This window comes from Chenopodium quinoa, unplaced genomic scaffold (genome assembly GCF_001683475.1).
Source record: "Chenopodium quinoa cultivar QQ74 unplaced genomic scaffold, ASM168347v1, whole genome shotgun sequence".
In the NCBI taxonomy this organism is placed as follows: domain Eukaryota; kingdom Viridiplantae; phylum Streptophyta; class Magnoliopsida; order Caryophyllales; family Amaranthaceae; genus Chenopodium; species Chenopodium quinoa.
Window position 1 is genome coordinate 3,503,097 of NW_018742418.1, and position 18,984 is coordinate 3,522,080.

At 32.7% G+C, this 18,984-nt stretch overlaps 1 protein-coding gene across 2 annotated transcripts; it reads right to left on the minus strand.

The window, feature by feature from the left end:
• Nucleotides 1-4,645: 4,645 nt before the first annotated feature.
• LOC110709503 lies at nt 4,646-9,987 on the minus strand. 2 transcript variants are annotated; one of them, XM_021887727.1, is made up of 14 exons: nt 9,540-9,987; nt 8,186-8,297; nt 7,984-8,085; nt 7,165-7,275; nt 6,696-6,779; nt 6,495-6,610; nt 6,318-6,419; nt 6,117-6,230; nt 5,944-6,000; nt 5,791-5,857; nt 5,521-5,574; nt 5,344-5,418; nt 5,218-5,253; nt 4,646-5,032 (listed from the first exon to the last, which is right to left on the minus strand). In XM_021887727.1, exons 1-14 carry the CDS (start codon nt 9,572-9,574, stop codon nt 4,937-4,939), a joined length of 1,161 nt encoding a protein of 386 aa, XP_021743419.1. In that variant the 5' UTR covers nt 9,575-9,987; the 3' UTR covers nt 4,646-4,936. The 2 variants fall into 2 exon arrangements, with proteins under 2 accessions (XP_021743419.1, XP_021743425.1); XM_021887733.1 differs by lacking the exon at nt 9,540-9,987 and adding an exon at nt 8,743-8,938.
• Between the last annotated feature and the right edge of the window lie 8,997 nt (nt 9,988-18,984).

Below are 18,984 nucleotides of genomic sequence, written 5' to 3' on the forward strand. Positions count from 1 at the left end.
GGAATGTGGCAAGGTAGATGGAAGTGGGACCCACTTTTGTCACAACTAAGAGAGAGTGAAAGAACTTTCTTGATTTAAGTGAAAAGTGTTATTATTAACTGAATTTAAATGCCATAATAGTACTCTATTAGTCTCTTTATCCCATTTTTGCTCCATTGTTATTTTTTGAGTTAAATTTTATAAACTTTAACTGTAAATTATCGTTAATCTGTAAGTGATAATATAGTAATGAGTAATCTTGTTAGATTTGACTCATTATTTAGTTTATTAATATCCAGTTTTTATAAATTTTACGTGCATGGAAATAAAAATATGTGTGTTTTAATATGTGTCTTAGAAACCGTAAAAAATCAAATGGGGCAAAAATCGGAACGGAGGGAGTAATAAGCAATTTAATACACAAGATTATTAATCGTATATCATTAGTTGAAGAATACATGATAAAATGGAAAAATTGAAATTAATAATCCCATTTTTGCTCGATTTTCCCAAAACAATCCTTCATTTGAATATTCTCAAAATAATCCCACCTTTAACATCAATCTTCTTTTAATAAGCCATGACCGGTTTTGATAAGTTAATAACCTGCTAGAAAAGGTAAGTTGCCACGTGTTGAGTTTCTATTGGGCAAATTCTTAAAAAAAAAAAAAAAAAAAAACTCTTTCCCTCTTCCCTTGCCCCACCTCCTCAGTCCTCCCTTGGCTGTAAGCCACCTTTCCCTTCATCCTCCATAGAAACACCAACGCAGCCAACATAATAATTGACAACCACTACGCACCAAACCACCTCGTCTCACCGCCAACAACAAACCAACAGCAACAATAGCCCCAAAATCCCTCCCAAAACACGAGCAATCAAGCCCAATTATGGGGAAAAAAAATGCAAAAGAAAGACTTATTAATTTTGGAGCTTTTGCCTTCAATTGTTACGAATTATCTCCTCAACAACTAAAATTTTAAACTAATTAGATGAATTGTATGATTAAAATGATTTAGTGTGATTTGATAGAATGATGATCTGATTGATTAGAGTTGCAGCAGCAGCTTACTTAATGCGGCTTCTTGGTGTTTATGTGTTTAGGAGGGAGTAGTGGGTTGGGCAAGGGGGCATTGTTGTAGGTGGTGGGTGCGATTAGCAACGAGGGAGAGTTGATGTACGGGTTGGGTGGGTGAAGTTGTGGTTGGCTGGACGTGGGTCTTTGTGGCTGGGATTATGTGTGGGTTTGGAGGAGGGTGGTGCCGTGGTGGGCATTGGTAGACTGGTCGGAAGAACGAGGTGAGGAGGTTTTCATAATTTCGAGTGGGTCTCCTACGGTGGCGATGGTGAGCAGGTGAGGGCAGTGTTGGTGGTTATGGAGAGGAGAGAAATTCAAGAAAAAAAAGAAAATAAATAAATAAATAAAATTATCTACCTGTAAAACAGGTTATAAGTTAAAAGGATCGTTAAAAAAAGATGAGGGTAACATATGAGATTATTTCTGGATTAATTGAAGATGGAATTGTTTTTGAAAGACAAGTTAAGGGTGGTATTATTGTTTTATATTGACTGCTTATCATTTATCATTTATTCCCGATAAAATTATCATTTATTCAAAATTCGTTATATACACTCGGATATACCAGGATGTATATTTGCTTATTTGATTATTTTTCTTTTTGTTCATTTTTAGATTTTAAAATAAGAAAAGATAAATTGAATGAGGAGAGAATATTCTTAGATGCACCTTATACATGGGTGTTTATAAAAGCTTTTATTATTTCTTAAAGTACTGATTTTATAATTTAAAGTTTTTACTTTATCTGATATTTAAGATTATCCTTTAACTATGGATATCTTTAATGACGTTCACTATAAAATTTCACATTAGGATGAATCGAACAATATATCACGGACAGAGTAACTATAATAAGACTGTGAAAGTACTCAAAATAGAAACATTCACGATATTATACAAGAAGACATTATAGGACGTAACTACGTAAGAATTATGTACAAGTATTATTTTCCTCTTATTTTTAACGATAAATAGAAAAGCCCAAGATTTACGCGTATACTTATACTATGCTTTCGTGTGGGCCGATTGGTTTTTGTAGACAACCGGGAAATTTCTATAGTATCCAACCAAGGCCCATCTATGCTTATCATAGTAGGGGGCCATTTTTAATAAATTTAAAGCATTTGATTTGTTTAAAGGAATTAATTTCAAAGAAAATGACCATTTAATAACTACTCGTAATTTTGTTTATACTTTCATCCTTTTATTTTGCTATTAACTTCTAAGACCAAAAAAAAAAAAAATGTAGAAAAAAAATTGAAGGTTTATCTTCAATGTGTGGTTATAAAATAATAGAAATCATAGATTGGTGTTAGCTAGACATAACATTTAGCTTTTTAGCTTTTAATTTGAAAAGATAATTTGGCAATTTCAAGTAGCTTTTTCATATACTTTTGGTATATATTTTTTTTTTTTTTTAAAATAAATCGGTGGTGATAGTGGTGGGGGTGCTATCTTTTCAATCGGCATCATTTTGATGGGTTTTTAGTGTTTAAGTCGGTTATATTTAAGCCTACCTTTGACTTAGCTCTCTTTGTTTTGCAAATTGGCTTTCAATAAGTTTCTTAGTTGTGTGCATGTGTTGATTTTTTTGGTTGATAGAAATTCTTTTGTTAATTCTTTTTTTTTATGTCAACTATATTATACTGTTTCTAAAAAAAAATCTCGAAAGTTAAGATAATTTAATCTTAAATTTGTTATTTAGTGATAATTTCGTATATAAGACAGTTAGACAGACTTATAATACATAGTATCATATTATGATATTTTCATATTTTTTGCTATTTTGCAGATGATTTTTAGTGATTACTCCATAATATTTTTGTGCCTAACATAGGTGTTTGTATGTTTCACCTCACATAAGATCAGAATTTAACATATTGACAAAGAAAGGTAGAGACATTTTTATTAAACTTTCACCTTTCATAGTTCCGAAAATGGAAGAATACAGATGACAAGAGAACTTACAATATAAGCTCCCTTCATGTGATCATGTCCTTCCATACTCAACTAACCAAATCAAAACAAAAGAACTTTTACCTAATTTTATATAGTAAACAAAACAATGAAACCCTTACTTCATTTTATGGAGTAATTCTTTTATGCTTATGTCTTTTTCAATTAGAAAATAGAATACAAGAATCAAGCTTCTAAATGAGTGCTCCTAAATGCATCGCTTAGAAAGTTATACTAATGCATAAAGCCAAGTGCAACCATATCCGGAGTACATGAACTTTTTATTTATTACTCGTATATATAGTTGTATTAGGTACATATATGAGGATGTGTCTTTAGATTGAACCACCTATTTAAGATTTAAAACTCGGCTTAATTGAGAGTCCTCCAAATCTATTTCCCTCGCCTAGCTACCCATGAGCTTCAAACCCGAAACCTCGGAAAAGATTGTGCGGTTGTATAAGTATATGTTAACCACAGAGCTATATCCTTTTGCTCATGAGGTGTTGTATTTGTAATGGATTTTTTGATAGGTATAATTGCCATTGTTATTGACATATTGTTACAAGCCCCTTTTTAGGTTGCATCAATCAATACATACATATGAAAGTGAGGAACAATTCAAAAAATTAGAGTTTTACCTTGATGCTAGGGTATCGTAGAATCGATTCTCGTACGTTTGTGTGCCTCTTTAATAAACACCAAAAAAATCAATACATGCTTATTAATTTTTTTTTTGTGCGCGCCTGTATGACATAGATGCATATTATATTTGAATAATTAAAAATGCAACTTTCAGTGGCTGAAGTTCTTATCTTTCATGCTGATGTGCAGTCTTTTGTAAATAATTATCCACGTCAACTAAAATACAAAGTGCTGGGAAAAAGTTATATTCCAGGTATCCAAAAGTTCATAAAGTGCCAAGCCATTGATATTAAAAAAATAAATCTCGTCAAAAAAAATATTAAAAAATAAATAATTTTTTTTTAAAAAAAAGAAACATAAAAAAAAAAGTAAAACGTAAAATTATGTCATTATACGAGTTATAAAAGTAACCCAATCTTCTTAAAAAAAAAAAAAAAAAAAAAAAAAAAAAAAAAAAAAGTAACCCAATCCAAAAATTCGGCCCAACCAATCATGTTATCGAAAAAGTCGATTAAATTAAAATTATCTTTAAATATCAAAAGTTTTGAAAAAAATGTACTTTTTCTTCGGAATTTGAGACATACAAACTTAGTTAATCAAACTTGACAAAATTTACTTAAAGTTCCACAACGAATATAAGGGAAAAAAAAATGACTTAACCAGATCCAAAATCTAAAAAAAAAGTTTCTAAAAGTGGAAGGAAATCTTTCTTAAATCTAAAAATTGTTTCAAAAAAAAAAAAAAAAAAAATTAATCTTACATCTAAAAATTTAAATTCACCACCCAAATCCAATGTGACAGACCAAAATCACCTAATTAACATGTCTAAATACAATGAAAGTTGAGATTAATAACTCATAACCCACTTTAATTTTTAGGGAATTGCTCTTATCTGTCTACCTAATCTATCTACCTCTCTGTCTGTCTGTCTCACAATCTCAATCTATCTAACTTCATTCATAATTGAATTAATTTTGCAATAAGCTTTTGAATAATATTTCATGTAAAATTTGTAACTATGCAAATATAAATTACATTTACTTTCCCTTGAAAATAATTGCTGATTGCTGTATATTTATATATACATCTGAAAAAGAACATTGTCAACCACTCAAATACTAGAGCTCTATAGACAAAAAACTCCAAGTGAAAACACAATAATTGTTGCCTGATATTGCCAAAAAACCTATAATTTGGTGAACTTTATCTTATGTTCTATCACTTTTTTGGCCTTAATATTTCCTTTGCACAAAGAATAAATGTTTTATGGTGTACCCTAACTTATGTGGTGTTTCCCATATTCTTCTGATGTGCCTTCTCCGCGTTGTTTAGTCGACTCTCAAACATCTTCCATTCCCTTTCACATCTTTTCCGCACCTGCACGAATTAATAAGGACTTAAAGTCATCAGAAACGTTACTAGTTCGAAGTTTCCAGGTGTGGACCGAATGCTGGCTCAAGCCAATCATGATCAGATTTGGAAATAACGTTACAATATTACAGTGATTTTAATGGTTACGTTAGTATAGTACAGAATTCAAGATGAACAAACAGTTTACATACCCCTTGCCAAGGAGAAACCCCGTCTGATGATTCACCCTGACATAAACCCAATTTGACGGTATAATCAGTGGAAATGAAAGAAAGAGACAGATAAGAGCTAAGAGAAATTCTTCTAGAAAATTTTACCTGGTTACCAAGTGATGGAACGCGTTTGTGAACAATCCATTGAGCATCTACAACTCCTATTTTTTCGTATGCAGGCTGTGTTTGGGTGTACCAAAAAAAAACAGAGAAATCAATACACCAAACTTAAGGACTTTCTGAATTCACATAAAGGATGTGTTCCAAGATTCAGCCACAAACCTCTACACATTTTCGGAGGGCAAAGTCAATGCCCCATCCATGGACCAAGTCATTCTGTAATGTTATGGAGTAACCATAGTCAAGATTCAGAACATGGAGTTAAGAAGAATAATGTCCACATACTTAACATTGCAAAAATACACCTAGTTAATAGTTATGTAGTTTATTTCAGTAATGCATACATGATTGGATCTGAAATCCTGGGTATTTTCCCTAAGAACTTTTCCAACTAGAATAGTTGGCCTCTGCAATCATGAAAGTACAGCATACCTGAAGCATATGCCAAACACAACGCCATGCATCTCGAGAGAACACTGGAGCCATAATTTCTACAAATCTGTTCATATAATAAGATCAGTTACCGCCTGCAGGAGTTGATAGAAACAGAAGTTACTCCTTAACATTAGTAAAGAGTTCACATACGCAGCACATGGGGGTAGATGTGGGTCTTTGCACCAGCCTGGTTTCTCCTCTGTGTTCCTGCATAGTGCACCCAAAAAACAACCCAGAAATCAATATTTGGTAATTAATATCGAAATCTTGCTTCTGTTGCAAAGGAAGATAACTGGATATAATATATCATTAGTAGTTCTTACTTGTGAACTTCACTGTCATGTCTTTTCCTTGTCATCTGCCATGTAAATGGACTCTTAGGATCCACACCAGGCTGTGAAATTTCCAAACCGTGTTTCTTAACCAAATCAACGTATCTGAAAATTCAACAAAGAATAAATGACAAAAGTTCTGTACTGAATAGCTCAAGACATTGGAGGATGTGATGCAGAAAGAGTGCTAACTTTTCAGAATCAAAATTATCCACTCCCAAATCTTCATCCCAGATAAAGATGTAATCATATGGTGCCACAATGTCAGGATGTAGAAATCGTTTTGCATACCACCTTTACCATACAATGAAAGAACGGATTAGTATGATAATTAATCTGACCCAGTTGCCTCAGAATAAAAGTACTAACCATTTCGTCTGTTTTCGAGCACTGACATGGATAGCACGTTTTGACCACTCAAATTGATCCCATTCAGTCGTCTTACCATCGTAATGGAAGAGCAGAATAGTGAAGTTGTCTGAGAACTGTGCAAGGATAAAGGAGCATATATTTAGTACAAGGGTGATGTTAGCTAGCAGTAATAAAGGACTTAGAAGTGCTAGAAGGAACCTTTTTTACTGCTTTGTCAATATTTTCCTTCATATCTAAGCCAACTGTGAAGGTTACAAGATAATTAGGTTTGGTTTTCAGATCCTGCAGAAGCCATTTTGAACCAGTATTATATTCAACTTCAAAATTCTATTATCAAGATGATAAAAAACTTTTCGTCAAAAAAAAAAAAAAAAAAAAAAAAAAGAAAACTCAATCTTTGTGCTGATAATGCAATTTATCAAGAGACCTTAAAGTACGTAAAAAAAAGTTGAAAATTACACTTCCCTTGCTTATCTATTCCTTCACATCATCACTCAGACCCCTACTAATCCCAAAAGTGTAATGTGGGAAACAGAGTAAAGACGATTTGTCAAACAAGTATCAAGGATAGTGATTAAAAAAGGAGGATCTACATAACAGAAGAGAGTCTAACGTAAGGTGTATGCGAGAAGAAATTTCATAGAGTTGTTATAGTATGTTTACGTACCTCTCTAGGAAGACCCCATAGTCTACGGAGATAGAGGTCTGACTTAGAAGCAACTATCCCTGGCGGTAGTCTCTCTGCACCGCTAGGGTTTGATTGGACCCACAATGGCATCTGAGAATCCACGACAATCAAACAACAAATAGTATTTTGAGTGATAAGAACCTTAGAAGACTAATCCCATACATCAGAGCAGAAATGAATAAAAAGAAATATATACATGATGCCTGATCAGCTGATCTTGCAGTGAGTAACAGATGTAAAATATATGTTAGCATGTAGATTTTTCATCAATGATTAGAGTGGCAACTCGCAAGGGACACAACTACATATACGAAGTATGTTGAATGAAAAGTTTCAACAATATAGCTGCTTGCCCATGGTAAAGGTGGGTTCAGACTTCAGAGGTACAGAAATTACATAAGACTGCAGTGTAACAGAAAAAGAAAAAGACTGGCCTGGTGTGCATGTATAATAGCATATTAAAATTATCGGAGAAACAAAGAGGTTGAAGGAGATTATAACTGTTCTTCCAGTACCAAACCACCCCCCCCCCCTCCCCCCACCCCCTTTTAATGAAAGCAAGTAGGGAAATTGAATTGTTTACCAGACATAAAACTTGCAGTCATCAAACAACTAAAACATGGGTTGAAGGGAAAGGCTGCCTTTTAAGAAGGAATCCTTCACCTACAGGCCCAAAACTCAACACAAATCATCAAACACAAAAAACCAGAAAAGAACTGCTCAGGAGTAGGAACTTTAAAAGCTCACAGTAGGTTTGAATACAGTTTTGAAAGATGCAATGATAAACAGAATATTTACCTTTGCCGTGTCATTTAACACTTGATTTTGTTTAACAACCTCGTTTAATTGTTGGTTGGTAGAGGGCTGAATCACCACAGGAAGGCAGTTCACTGGATTAGTCTGCGTTTTTCAGACGGATTGCAATAAATATATTGAAACCAAATCCCATATTATAAAATATAAGTTGAGAAATTAAAAAATATTAATAGAAACTGCATACCTTAGAAACTGAAAGAAGTGAAATATAAACACCAACTATAAAACCAATGACAATTCCAATGAAAGTTGTCCAAACAAGCCGCAAAGATTCATTCGATTTTCTGCTCACCATCCTGCATCCAACAAGGTTTAAAAGTAAACAACAAAATTTTTTGACAGTTTGAGGTTTTCTACCAAGGTCTCCCATCTACTATTCTTATCCACAAGCCTACAATAAAACTATTAACATGAGCAAAGACGAACAAGGCTTCTAATAATAATCTAATCACAAGTCAAGGATGAATCTTCAGTGATTTATTACAATAAAGGAAACATAAGGTCAAAGGTTGTAATCACAGAGGGACAAAAGGAAACAATAGGAAGATTGATTCTGCTAATAGCATAGGATTTGCAAATAACTCAAAAAAGCAAAAAAAAAAAAAAAAAAAAAAAAAAAAAAAGGAAAAGGCAAACATACAGATTGAAGTATGCACAAAGAGCTCAAAGCAAAAGTGCTATATGTAATTTTTTTTTTTTTATACAAAAGCATTTACAATTATCAGCATCAAAGCATTCTACCTTGGCAGCCAAAAATCGTGGCCACTATTTGACATGCAAACAACAATTGAAGTACTAAAATTTCGAGAGAAATCTCAAAAATATTAGCCTAAAAACTATCTCCTATCCTTCAAAAACTCTACTTCAATGTAGCCAAATTAGAGCCAATGCAAAGAAATGGACCGAGAAATATTGAACAAATGTCAAACATATAATGGAAATGACCGAGAAATATGGCACAAACGCGCAACATATGATGCAAAGGACCAAAATTTCTAACATAAACGCTCAGCATATGAATCCAAGGACCAAGATTGATTAGTATTTATATAAGCATGTGCTTTTAAATTCTAATTTCAGCAAACTAAGCAACTCTTTAAACAAGCAATCGTGTGATCACCAATCTGAGATTTAACCAAGTAACGCAGAAATTAAGTTAACAAGTACCCTTTTGACCAACACACCCTATTGCAATTATTATTAATTAAAATCTTGAAAAGTTTCCCAAATTCCAAAAAAATTCATACTAAACAATTAAACCTACCAAAAAAAATTATCAAAATAGAATTCAGAAAAACGTCTAAACCAAGTTACCCTGCAATCAGCCTTCTCTTCATTTAAGCTCTACTTAAAATTTAAGTAAATGCAAATTGTACCCAGACAACCTAGGAAAAAGATTCTGGAAAACAGAAAAATATTGGAAATTGTGTAATCATATAAATAAAGTTCTAAACTGTAACAACAACTATGTATAAGCAAAGATGGAAACTTTATTACAAAAAGTACATAATAACAGACAATAATCATGAAAAACTCACCTTATAAGATTTGAATATGCTAACTGAAATTCCATTTTGATTTTTTTTCCCAGGAAAATGCGGGTGATTAATTAAATGGGTAGTGATAAAATCACGAGAAAAAACACCCACTTTAAGAAAAAATTGCATTACCCAGAAAAATAAACAAGATTTAGCACCCTTCTCATCATAAATCACTTGATGAGAAAGGGCTTTTTTTTTAGGGAGGTCTCACAAATTCAATGTGTATTTGGGTGTTTCTTTTGATTTTTAACTGAAATTCTTTGTGTTTTTATTAGAATCTGGTGATGTGAAGCAACAATTTCGTGGAAAAATCTTTGTGTTTTTTTGGAGGTGAAAGGACAGAGAAAGAAAAGGGTGAGTTTGTTTATTTATTGGCTTTTTGAAATTTATTTCTTGTGTTTCGTCAATTCTCATTGTAAACTTGGAATTCATATGTTACACGGCGCGCAATTTTATGATAAAGTATTCACTTAGTTATGCGCATGGGCCCATGGAATGACATATCATGCATTCATGCCATAAGCATTTTAGTTTAGCAAACACTAACTTATGAATCATGGTCTAAAAGACTAAAAGCAGGAGGATTCAACATATCCGGTATCGATGCGTGTGGATATCAACTAGCATTATTAGTGGGTAAAAGTTAGAGACATGTCGATATGGAATTTAAGACTTGAGATTTAATCTCAATTGTATTTTTTATATTCTTTTAGTTGTTTCTATACATTAAAAAAAATAAAAAAATAAAAGGTATTAGTTAATTAGTTCTTGTGATGTAACAGTGGCTTAACTTTGATTAAGTAATCAAGAGTTACCATAGCATCAAATTTTACTTTATAAATTAAAGGGGTCTAACTAACTAGAAGAAATATTTGTTAAGTTTAGAATTTTAAATAAGTTGAAAAATGAGAGGGTTTTTTTTTTTTTTTAGTTTAACAAAACCTTAGTCATGAGAGATGAAATGTTTATAGGAACTCATAAAATGATTTGTACATGTAGAATTGTGTACTCCTAGAAGCAATTCATTACTCTGTATTTAATTTCATCTCATTAAAGCTTATTATATGTGGGATTCAAATTCATATATATTAGCTAAGCTGCCTACAAATTAAATCTACAATGATTACTATCTAATAATTACTTTAGTACATATAATTAAAGGCGGAAAAATTAGTTGACTAGACTTGAGTTGATCTTAAATCTCGAAATAGCATCTAACATGACTAAATACTAATCAAACGGAGGACACTTTGATTTCTTCTTTTTGATGAAAATGATTTTCTTCAATGATGATGATCTTTGTAACATGTTAAAACTTGCCTAATTGAAGATAAATAAGTACACACAATACATAAATCCCGTCCAAAAATAGTGCATATAAATAGACACATCTTAATTAATCTCTTTGGAACCAAGCAAAGTTTGGTGGAGTTGGTGGGAAACTCACCTTGTGACTTTGAGGTCACAAGTTTGAGCCCCACCAACTACAAAATGGTTGGAAGTAGAGGGATTCTCTTACCCCCCCTATTCTCAAGCGTCGACCTACGGAGCTGGATTTGCTAAACATGTGAAAAAAATTAATAAAAAATAAAAATTAATCTCTATGGACACATATACTACATTTCCTTGAATTTAGGGCAATACATACATTTTGTTATATGCATGTTACATGACTTATGCTTGCATCCATGAGAGTAGCAAGCAAGCAGCTACAAAAATCAACAACATTTAAGGAGTGTTACAAGCAAATATTTAAGCATAAAACTTTGATTGAGTTGCTAATTGCTAGTCCAAAGCCCGGAAAAATAAATAAAGAAAGTTGCGGTAGATTCGTGACAATCAACATAAACTTTGTCATATCCATGAACATGAATCGACACTATAATTTAGCTAGAAAAAACAAGAAGCAATTTGATGACTAGAGTAATAATATACGAACCGCAAAGGATTGATATAATTTCTTGCAATACATTAAAGATATCTTAGTTACTAGCTAGTTAATTTGTTCTACAATAGTTGGATCATTTTGACTGTATGTTTTTCAATTTGCATCTTTAACCTTCAATATATTTAATTATAAATCTATAAAAAAAAATTTAAATTAAATAATTCGTTTTATTAGCATATTTTGATATTTTAAATATACACTTAAAATAATGATATTTAGAGTAATATTTGTACAAACAGTAGTAAATGTTAAAAGAGTTATAAAACGGAGATATTATTAATTTATTATAGTAATTTAAAAGTGGGTAAACAATAATCATACCAAAGATCAGCATGAAAGTAATTTATTTACCCACCTCTGATAGAAATTAGTGGTAATAACACTTAAACATTTTTGGAATGGTCTATTTGTGGTGATAATGTAACAATATCTAATCACCATGAATGGTCCAAAACCCTTGACAAATTTTTTGAAAAGTATTGAGTTAGAGACGATTCTTGTTTAATGTCAAGATGAAAAGGCGGATTACTTATCCTCCTAGAAAGGAGGCAGTAATTACAAAACTAGAACCCAAAGTTGAAAGGTTGACTATTGCCAATACAAATAAAACAGTATTATTCGAACTAGTTGGAATTGACCGAATTAGAGCTACGGGTCTGCCTAATTTTGCGAAATGTACACTATATGTATCATAAATTCCATCGAGTTGTATGTTGAAGTGTTGAACTTTGACATTGAATATGTCAAGATCTCAAGAAGTGCTTACGACTAGATATGCCTGGTCTTTTTATTTTGGTTAAAGAGGGTAGCCTATCTTTCGGGGTCTAGACGCAGGATTAAATCGTCCTATAAGAAAGAGAATGGAGAATATGGCCTTTATTTTGGGCCTTAAATTCTCTAAGGGTTGTCAAGCCCAATAAGTCAAACAAGAGTTGTTCTTTTTAGCTAAACTAGCTGCACCACCTGCATATATATGAACATGTAGTACTTTAAAAATAAACATACATTTTTTTTTCTTATATCTTAATTCTTTCTCTCTTCTCTCTTCTTACCTTTATTAATTTTTGTGAACTGCTATTCGTCGTTCGCAAATTACAGGGTGACGCTCCCATTTTTATGTGTATTGACTATTTTGCCCTTGAGTGTTTTATTTCCATATAAGGCTCCACCATGACTCACTTTAGCTAGTAAAAAGTTAAATATTATTCCCGACCCCCCACTTGTCTTTAAAAAATCCCGACCCACAAAAAAATCCGGGACCACCATTGTACGGTAATTCCGACCAATTTTTAAAATCCCGAGTTTGGAAGTTGGGGCCCACTATTCACGATGAGCGACGACAACTTTAGTACGCCGGAGCAGTCGTCGGAAGAATCTGTAAGTCGTAGTTTTTAAATTTTTTTTATGGACTTCCGCCCATTTTTTCCGGATCCCAGGGGAAGATCCGCCTAAAAAATCCGGAAGATCCTCCTAGGATCCGGAAATTCTAGGCGGATCCCCACATACACCTGGAATTTCCGGATCCTAGGAGGATCTTCCGGATTTTTAGGCGGATCTTCCCCTGGGATCCGAAAAAAATGGGCGGAAGTCCTTTAATTCGTTTTTTTTTTTTTTTTATTCTTTCAAAATTCATAATATTATTTTTGCTGATTTTTTTGTGAGTATTATTATATTGTGTTAGTTATTATTATTATTAATTATGTTTATATTTCTAATGTTTTTGTTATTATTATTATTATTATTATTATTGTTGTTGTTATTGTTGTTGTTAGTATGATTATTATTATTATTATTATTATTATTATTATTATTATTATTATCGATTTATTTATTTTTATTTTTATTATTATTATTTTTGTTACTATTATTATTCTTATTATTGGTATTATTATTATTATTAATATTGTTACTGTTGTTGTTAGCATGATTATTGTTATTGTAATTATTATCACTATTGTTGTTACTATTATTTATATTATTATTTATATTATTATTTTTTTTTTGTTATTATAGTTTTTATTATTATTATTATAGTTTTTGTTATTAATAAAAAATATTAGTATTATTATTAAATTTATAATACTAATATTTGTCTCATTTGTTTGGTTTATTGTTAAAGGATTCGGAGGTTGAAGACGGCGGTGACGGTGTGAATTATAGTGCAAATTTCGTGACAGACAAGGTTTTTCGAACGTTTGATGAAGCAGTTAGTTGGGCGGATGCTGTTGCAATAAATCTGGGATTTATTTTGGTGAAATCGTCTTTCAACAGACAGAGGGATGGTCGACCATATCGATATTTAAGATGTGATCGGGGACGCAGGAGTAAGCAGAGAGATCTTAAGAACGCAATAAGGAAGGACACGAAAACCAAAGCTAATGGTTGTCCTTTTTACATCAAGATATCTTTCAATTTTTTCAACGACTGTTGGTTTATCACGGCGAAAAATGATGTAATTGGGACCCACAACCATCCAATGATTGCGTATCAAGAAGGGCATCGTAAAATAAGCGGGTTAAGCCCGGAAGCGAAGCAGGTTGTGCGTAACATGACCAAGTCTAAGGTAGCACTGCGTAACATTATGGCAACTATTGCCGAGAAATTTCCTCAGGATCATCCAAACATCAGACACATCTACAACTGCTGAAATGACTTCAGAATCGAGATGTCAGATGGGAGAGGAGTTGTTCAGCAGTTTCTACATTTGGCTAGACAGACTACTGGGTATTGTCTGATGATCAAGGCGTTTTACAGCACGCCTTCATGGCGCATCCAGTCATGGTAGACATCCTACGGACGTACCCGTATGTGATCGGTATGGATTCCACATACAAGACCAACCGATACGGAATGCCGTTCTTTGAGATAGTTGGTGTGACACCGACAAATCAAAATTTCCTCGTCGGTTACGTCTTCATGCGCAACGAGTGCACGACCAGCTATCGATGGGTTTTGCAGAGATTGAGAGACTTTATCGGGTTTGATAAGGAACCGTCGGTTTTCTTGACTGATCGTGAGCTGGGGCTAGTTGCGGCATTGAGAGGAGTGTTTCCAGGGGCCTCGCACTTACTTTGTCGATGGCATATTAACAAAGATGTTGAGGCTCGTGTCACTGATATGTTCAAAAGCAAAAAGGTCGGTGCGACATTCAAAAACGGGAGATGGAAACGTGTGATGGACGCTGCAACCGAGGAGGATTATGAGGCTGCTGTAGAGACGATGAAACTGAAATGGGAAAGTTATCCAAAGTTTATAGAGTATGTTGAGAGGACTTGGCTTTGTCATAAAACGAAGTTTGTGACATTTTGGACAAACCAAGTTCTTCATTTTGGCAACACAAGCACATGTAGAGTTGAGAGTCAGCATTCGGCCGTCAAGATGTGGTTTGATTCTTCGACAGGTTCGTTTTTTGGTTGTTGTATTTGATGTATGTATTTTGTTGTATTTATGTTTGTTGTAAATAATTATGTTTTTTTGGTAACGTGCAGGTTCTTTGGACACCGTATGGGCCCGAGTTCATTGTCACCACTGCCATCAATCAGTTCCAGGTGCTCCTGCAGAAGACGAGCGCGCTAGTTACCCAACTCAGTACACAACTGTGTCCTGCTCAAACACCGCAGAACATTTCGCTCCTGGCCACCCCATAGATATGTAGCCACGTGACCCCCAAAACTAGTAATGACAGTACCATCCTCAGGCCCACCTGGCATCGGCCCCCGAACCACCCATGACTCAGACGAGCTGGTAGAACCTTCACCTGGTTCACTACTACTACCATATCTCCCATGGTCACCCCTATACACAGTACGGTAATCCTGAGGGTTGTACTCTGAATCTCGACTAGCATGACTAGCTCGCTCATCGTCGTCCTCTTCGTCAGATACAGGCACTCTACCCGACGAGTACATGGGGGCGCTCATGTCTGACTGATGGTCCCCCGACCAAGTACGAGCAGACCCGTACTGCTGCTCACGGTGAAACGGTGCCTCCGAAGGTCCTGCACCACCTAACTCCCTCCTAACTGATGCATTCAAATGTCTCGATCTTGCATGTCGAGCGCCCGAACCCTCAATCTGCATTAAATAAGTAGAAAATATAATTTCATTAATACTTACACACACAACTATGATATCAACCTTGAATCGCTAATATTCAAATTCAAAAATAATAGCAACAATACATAACAATTACAATAAATGAAAAAACAAAATAAATAAACATAACAACATTACATAACAATAACAATAAATGAAAACAAAAAATAAATAAACATAACAACAATAAATAAAAATAAACATCACAAACATACATAACAATAACAATAAATGAAAAAAAAATTAAATAAACATAACAACAATACATAACAATAACAATAAATGAAAAATAAAGTAAATAAACATAACAATAACAACAATACATAAAACATAACAACAATACGTAAAAATAACAATAAATGGAAAAAATAATATATAAACATATCAACAATACATAACAATAATAGTCGATCTAAATTACACAAAAATAATCACCAAATAAAAAAAGAAAAAAAAAATTATTGAAAATTTAATAATCACGAATAATAGAAAAAATAAAAAAATAAAAAAAAAACAACAACTTCACCAAACAAAAGAAAAAACCAAGAAAAAAAAGAAAAAAAACAAAATATAAAGAGGTTCACCAAACAAAAGAAAAAAAAACAAAAAAAAAATAAAAAAAAAAAACAGCATCACCAAACAAAAGAAAAAAAAATTAAAACAAAAAAAAATTTTAAAAATACAAAAAAAAACCCACCTTCACCAAACAAAAGAAAAAAAAACAGCTTCACCAAACAAAAGAAAAAAAAATTAACATAAAAAAGATAAAAAAAAAAAAAAACAAAAACAGCTTAAGCAAACAAAAGAAAAGGAAAAAAAAAAATTAAACCCACACTTCCGCCTGAAATTTTCGGAAGTTTCCCCAGACTTCCGAATATTTCAGGCGGGAAGTCTGGGTTTTCCGAATTTTTTTTTTTAATTACAGCAACAAAGCAACAATTACCAACCTGCTCGCCGCTGGAAATGTCGCCCCCACGACCACCGTACGTAAGCCTAATGCGTCTCCCGTCCGCCATACCCGGATTCAAGCTTTTTTTTGGTTTTCGTATGTTCTTCGTTTGATTTTCAAATTTTTGAAAATAAATTTCTGATTTTTTTTTTCTGATTTTTTTTTAAAAATTCTTGCCTTTTTTTTAGAAAGAGAGTTTTAGAGAGAGTGTGTCGGGGTTGAGAAATGACTTGTGAGTTTCGTAACTCGGTTTTCCAAGTATTTATATATGAGGGGCAAATTAGGAAATTCAATAAAAAAATGCGAGCGTCACCTTGTAATCTGTGAACGACGTTTAACAACACCCTAATTTTTCTCTCTCCTTTGTTTTCTTCTCATTTTGAAACTTTCTCTCTCATTGTCTCTATAAAAATGAACATGTAAATACCTCAGTTTCCTTCAATCATTATTCTTCTTTGTCCTTCTACTTCAACCATTCTCCAATTCATCACCATTTTGTAGCAATCTCCATCGTCATCTTCATCGCGAATGTTATAAAATTGTTGATTTCTATCAATTTTTGCATTTTTGATTCCTAATCTATCATTTTATAGATCGATAATTATTTTCTCTATGACGAACCAAGATAAGATTTAAGGTGGATATTAAAATTTTTAGAGTTAAAATAATTACAATCGTACTTGTGCATAATTTTCGTTAAAAAAAAAAATGAGCACGCAGTACTTTAAAAATGAACATGTAGTATAAAATGAACATTTTATACACTAAAATGAACATTTAGTACAGAGAAAATGAACATATTTTAACGTTTTGTTTTATCTTTATTTTTTGGGAATTTGAACCTATATGAATATATGAAAATCATGTTTATTTTTAATATATTAAATGTTCATAACTTTTTTTTACATGTTCATTATTTTTTAAAAGTGTTCATATATTTTATGAAATGTTCATTTTATTAGGTATGATCCAGCTAATATATGATTGTATGATAAATGTTCATTTTTAATATACTAAATGTTCATTTTTTTACGTATTCATTTTTTATTATTAAATGTTCATTTTTTTTAACGTGTTCATAATATTTTTCTTACTTAATTTTCATTTATAAGGTCATGGTCTAGAAATTCTATGATTATACGATAATCATGCTCATTTTTAATATACTATACGATCATTTTTTTTTAACGTATTCACTTTTTAATACTAAATTTTCATTTTTTTTACGTGTTCAATTTTTATTACTAAATGTTTATTTTTTTACGTGTTCATATTTTTTTTAACTATATGTTCATTTTATAGGCCGTGGTGCAGCTAAGACTTATTGGTTGTTTGGAGCCTAAAGTCAATGCAAGATCAGCTCAAAGGCATAGCAAGCCTCTCTAAGGGCCCATGCGCTCAAAACTCACCACGTGTTGTTGTGTCCTGCAGGCCCCACATTATTTACTACCCATGATTATAAACGATTAAATGGTCCAAATTCCACCATTTTCATGTATCCACCGTAAGCCTTTAGCACTAAATCTCTTGTATAGCATTTAATACTCTACCTTGTGTTAAATTTACTGACTTAGACATCGGAGGGGCGATCCTCGACAAACCTCTGATGCCAGTTAACGTGCTATATTGTACAGGAAATCATCAGCTCAACATTCTTTGTACCGAACTCATCTTCAACCCACTAGACTAAGAATTATTTTTTAGTCTACATTGTTTTTACCTGAAACATATACTATGACTTGCTACAATGGGGTATTGGGAAGTATATTACACTTCGACTCAATTATTTATAAACTGTACTAAAAAAAAAAAGGCAAGAGAAGAGTGTTAGTAACTTGTTAACTTTTATAAATTGTTTGGTCGATCTTGAAAAGGCTATGTTGCAAGATCTTGTTCAAGACTCGCATTTTCCTGGTATCATGCATTCATGCTAATGCACATTGCATCACTCCTTTAAAATAAAAATTGTGGAAGCAAACTCTATGTTGCTTCTTAAGTAAAGATTTGCTGTTTAATTACTCGTACTTGGGTTGGTTGCTTGGTTCCCTAAGTTGTTATCAAGTCTTGTTGAAATTTCATTATTCTTTTGTTGTGCCTTCTCAGCTTCAATGAGCCGAGCCACAAACATCTTCCATTCTTTTATACATCTCTTCCGCACCTGCAACCACATTAAATTTTAGATTTACTCTCATTGTAGTCTAAATATAAATTTACTCGTAAAAGTATTATGACCGTGACATGATAATAACATATGTACATCAACTATTTTTAGATTTACTTAATCTATAGCCCCTTAGCACATAGTTTGATAAGGGATTAGATATCGAAGACAAACATATGTTAGGATAAAAAATACGAAGTAAATTAATACGTAGTACCGTATCATGAATCACTATTCGTCCCTCTTATTGGTATTTATAACTTTATTTTTCATTAAACAAATCGTCATAA

What these genes read in the sequence shown, in the direction of transcription:
- LOC110709503 (XM_021887727.1), bottom strand. Translation starts at nt 9,574, where the DNA reads ATGGAATTTCAGTTAGCATATTCAAATCTTATAAG. An exon ending in TGTTAAATGACACGGCAAAG is followed by an intron (nt 7,276 to 7,983) that starts GTAAATATTCTG and finishes GTGGATTCTCAG; the next exon opens with ATGCCATTGTGGGTCCAATC. An exon ending in GATAATTTTGATTCTGAAAA is followed by an intron (nt 6,231 to 6,317) that starts GTTAGCACTCTT and finishes TTGAATTTTCAG; the next exon opens with ATACGTTGATTTGGTTAAGA.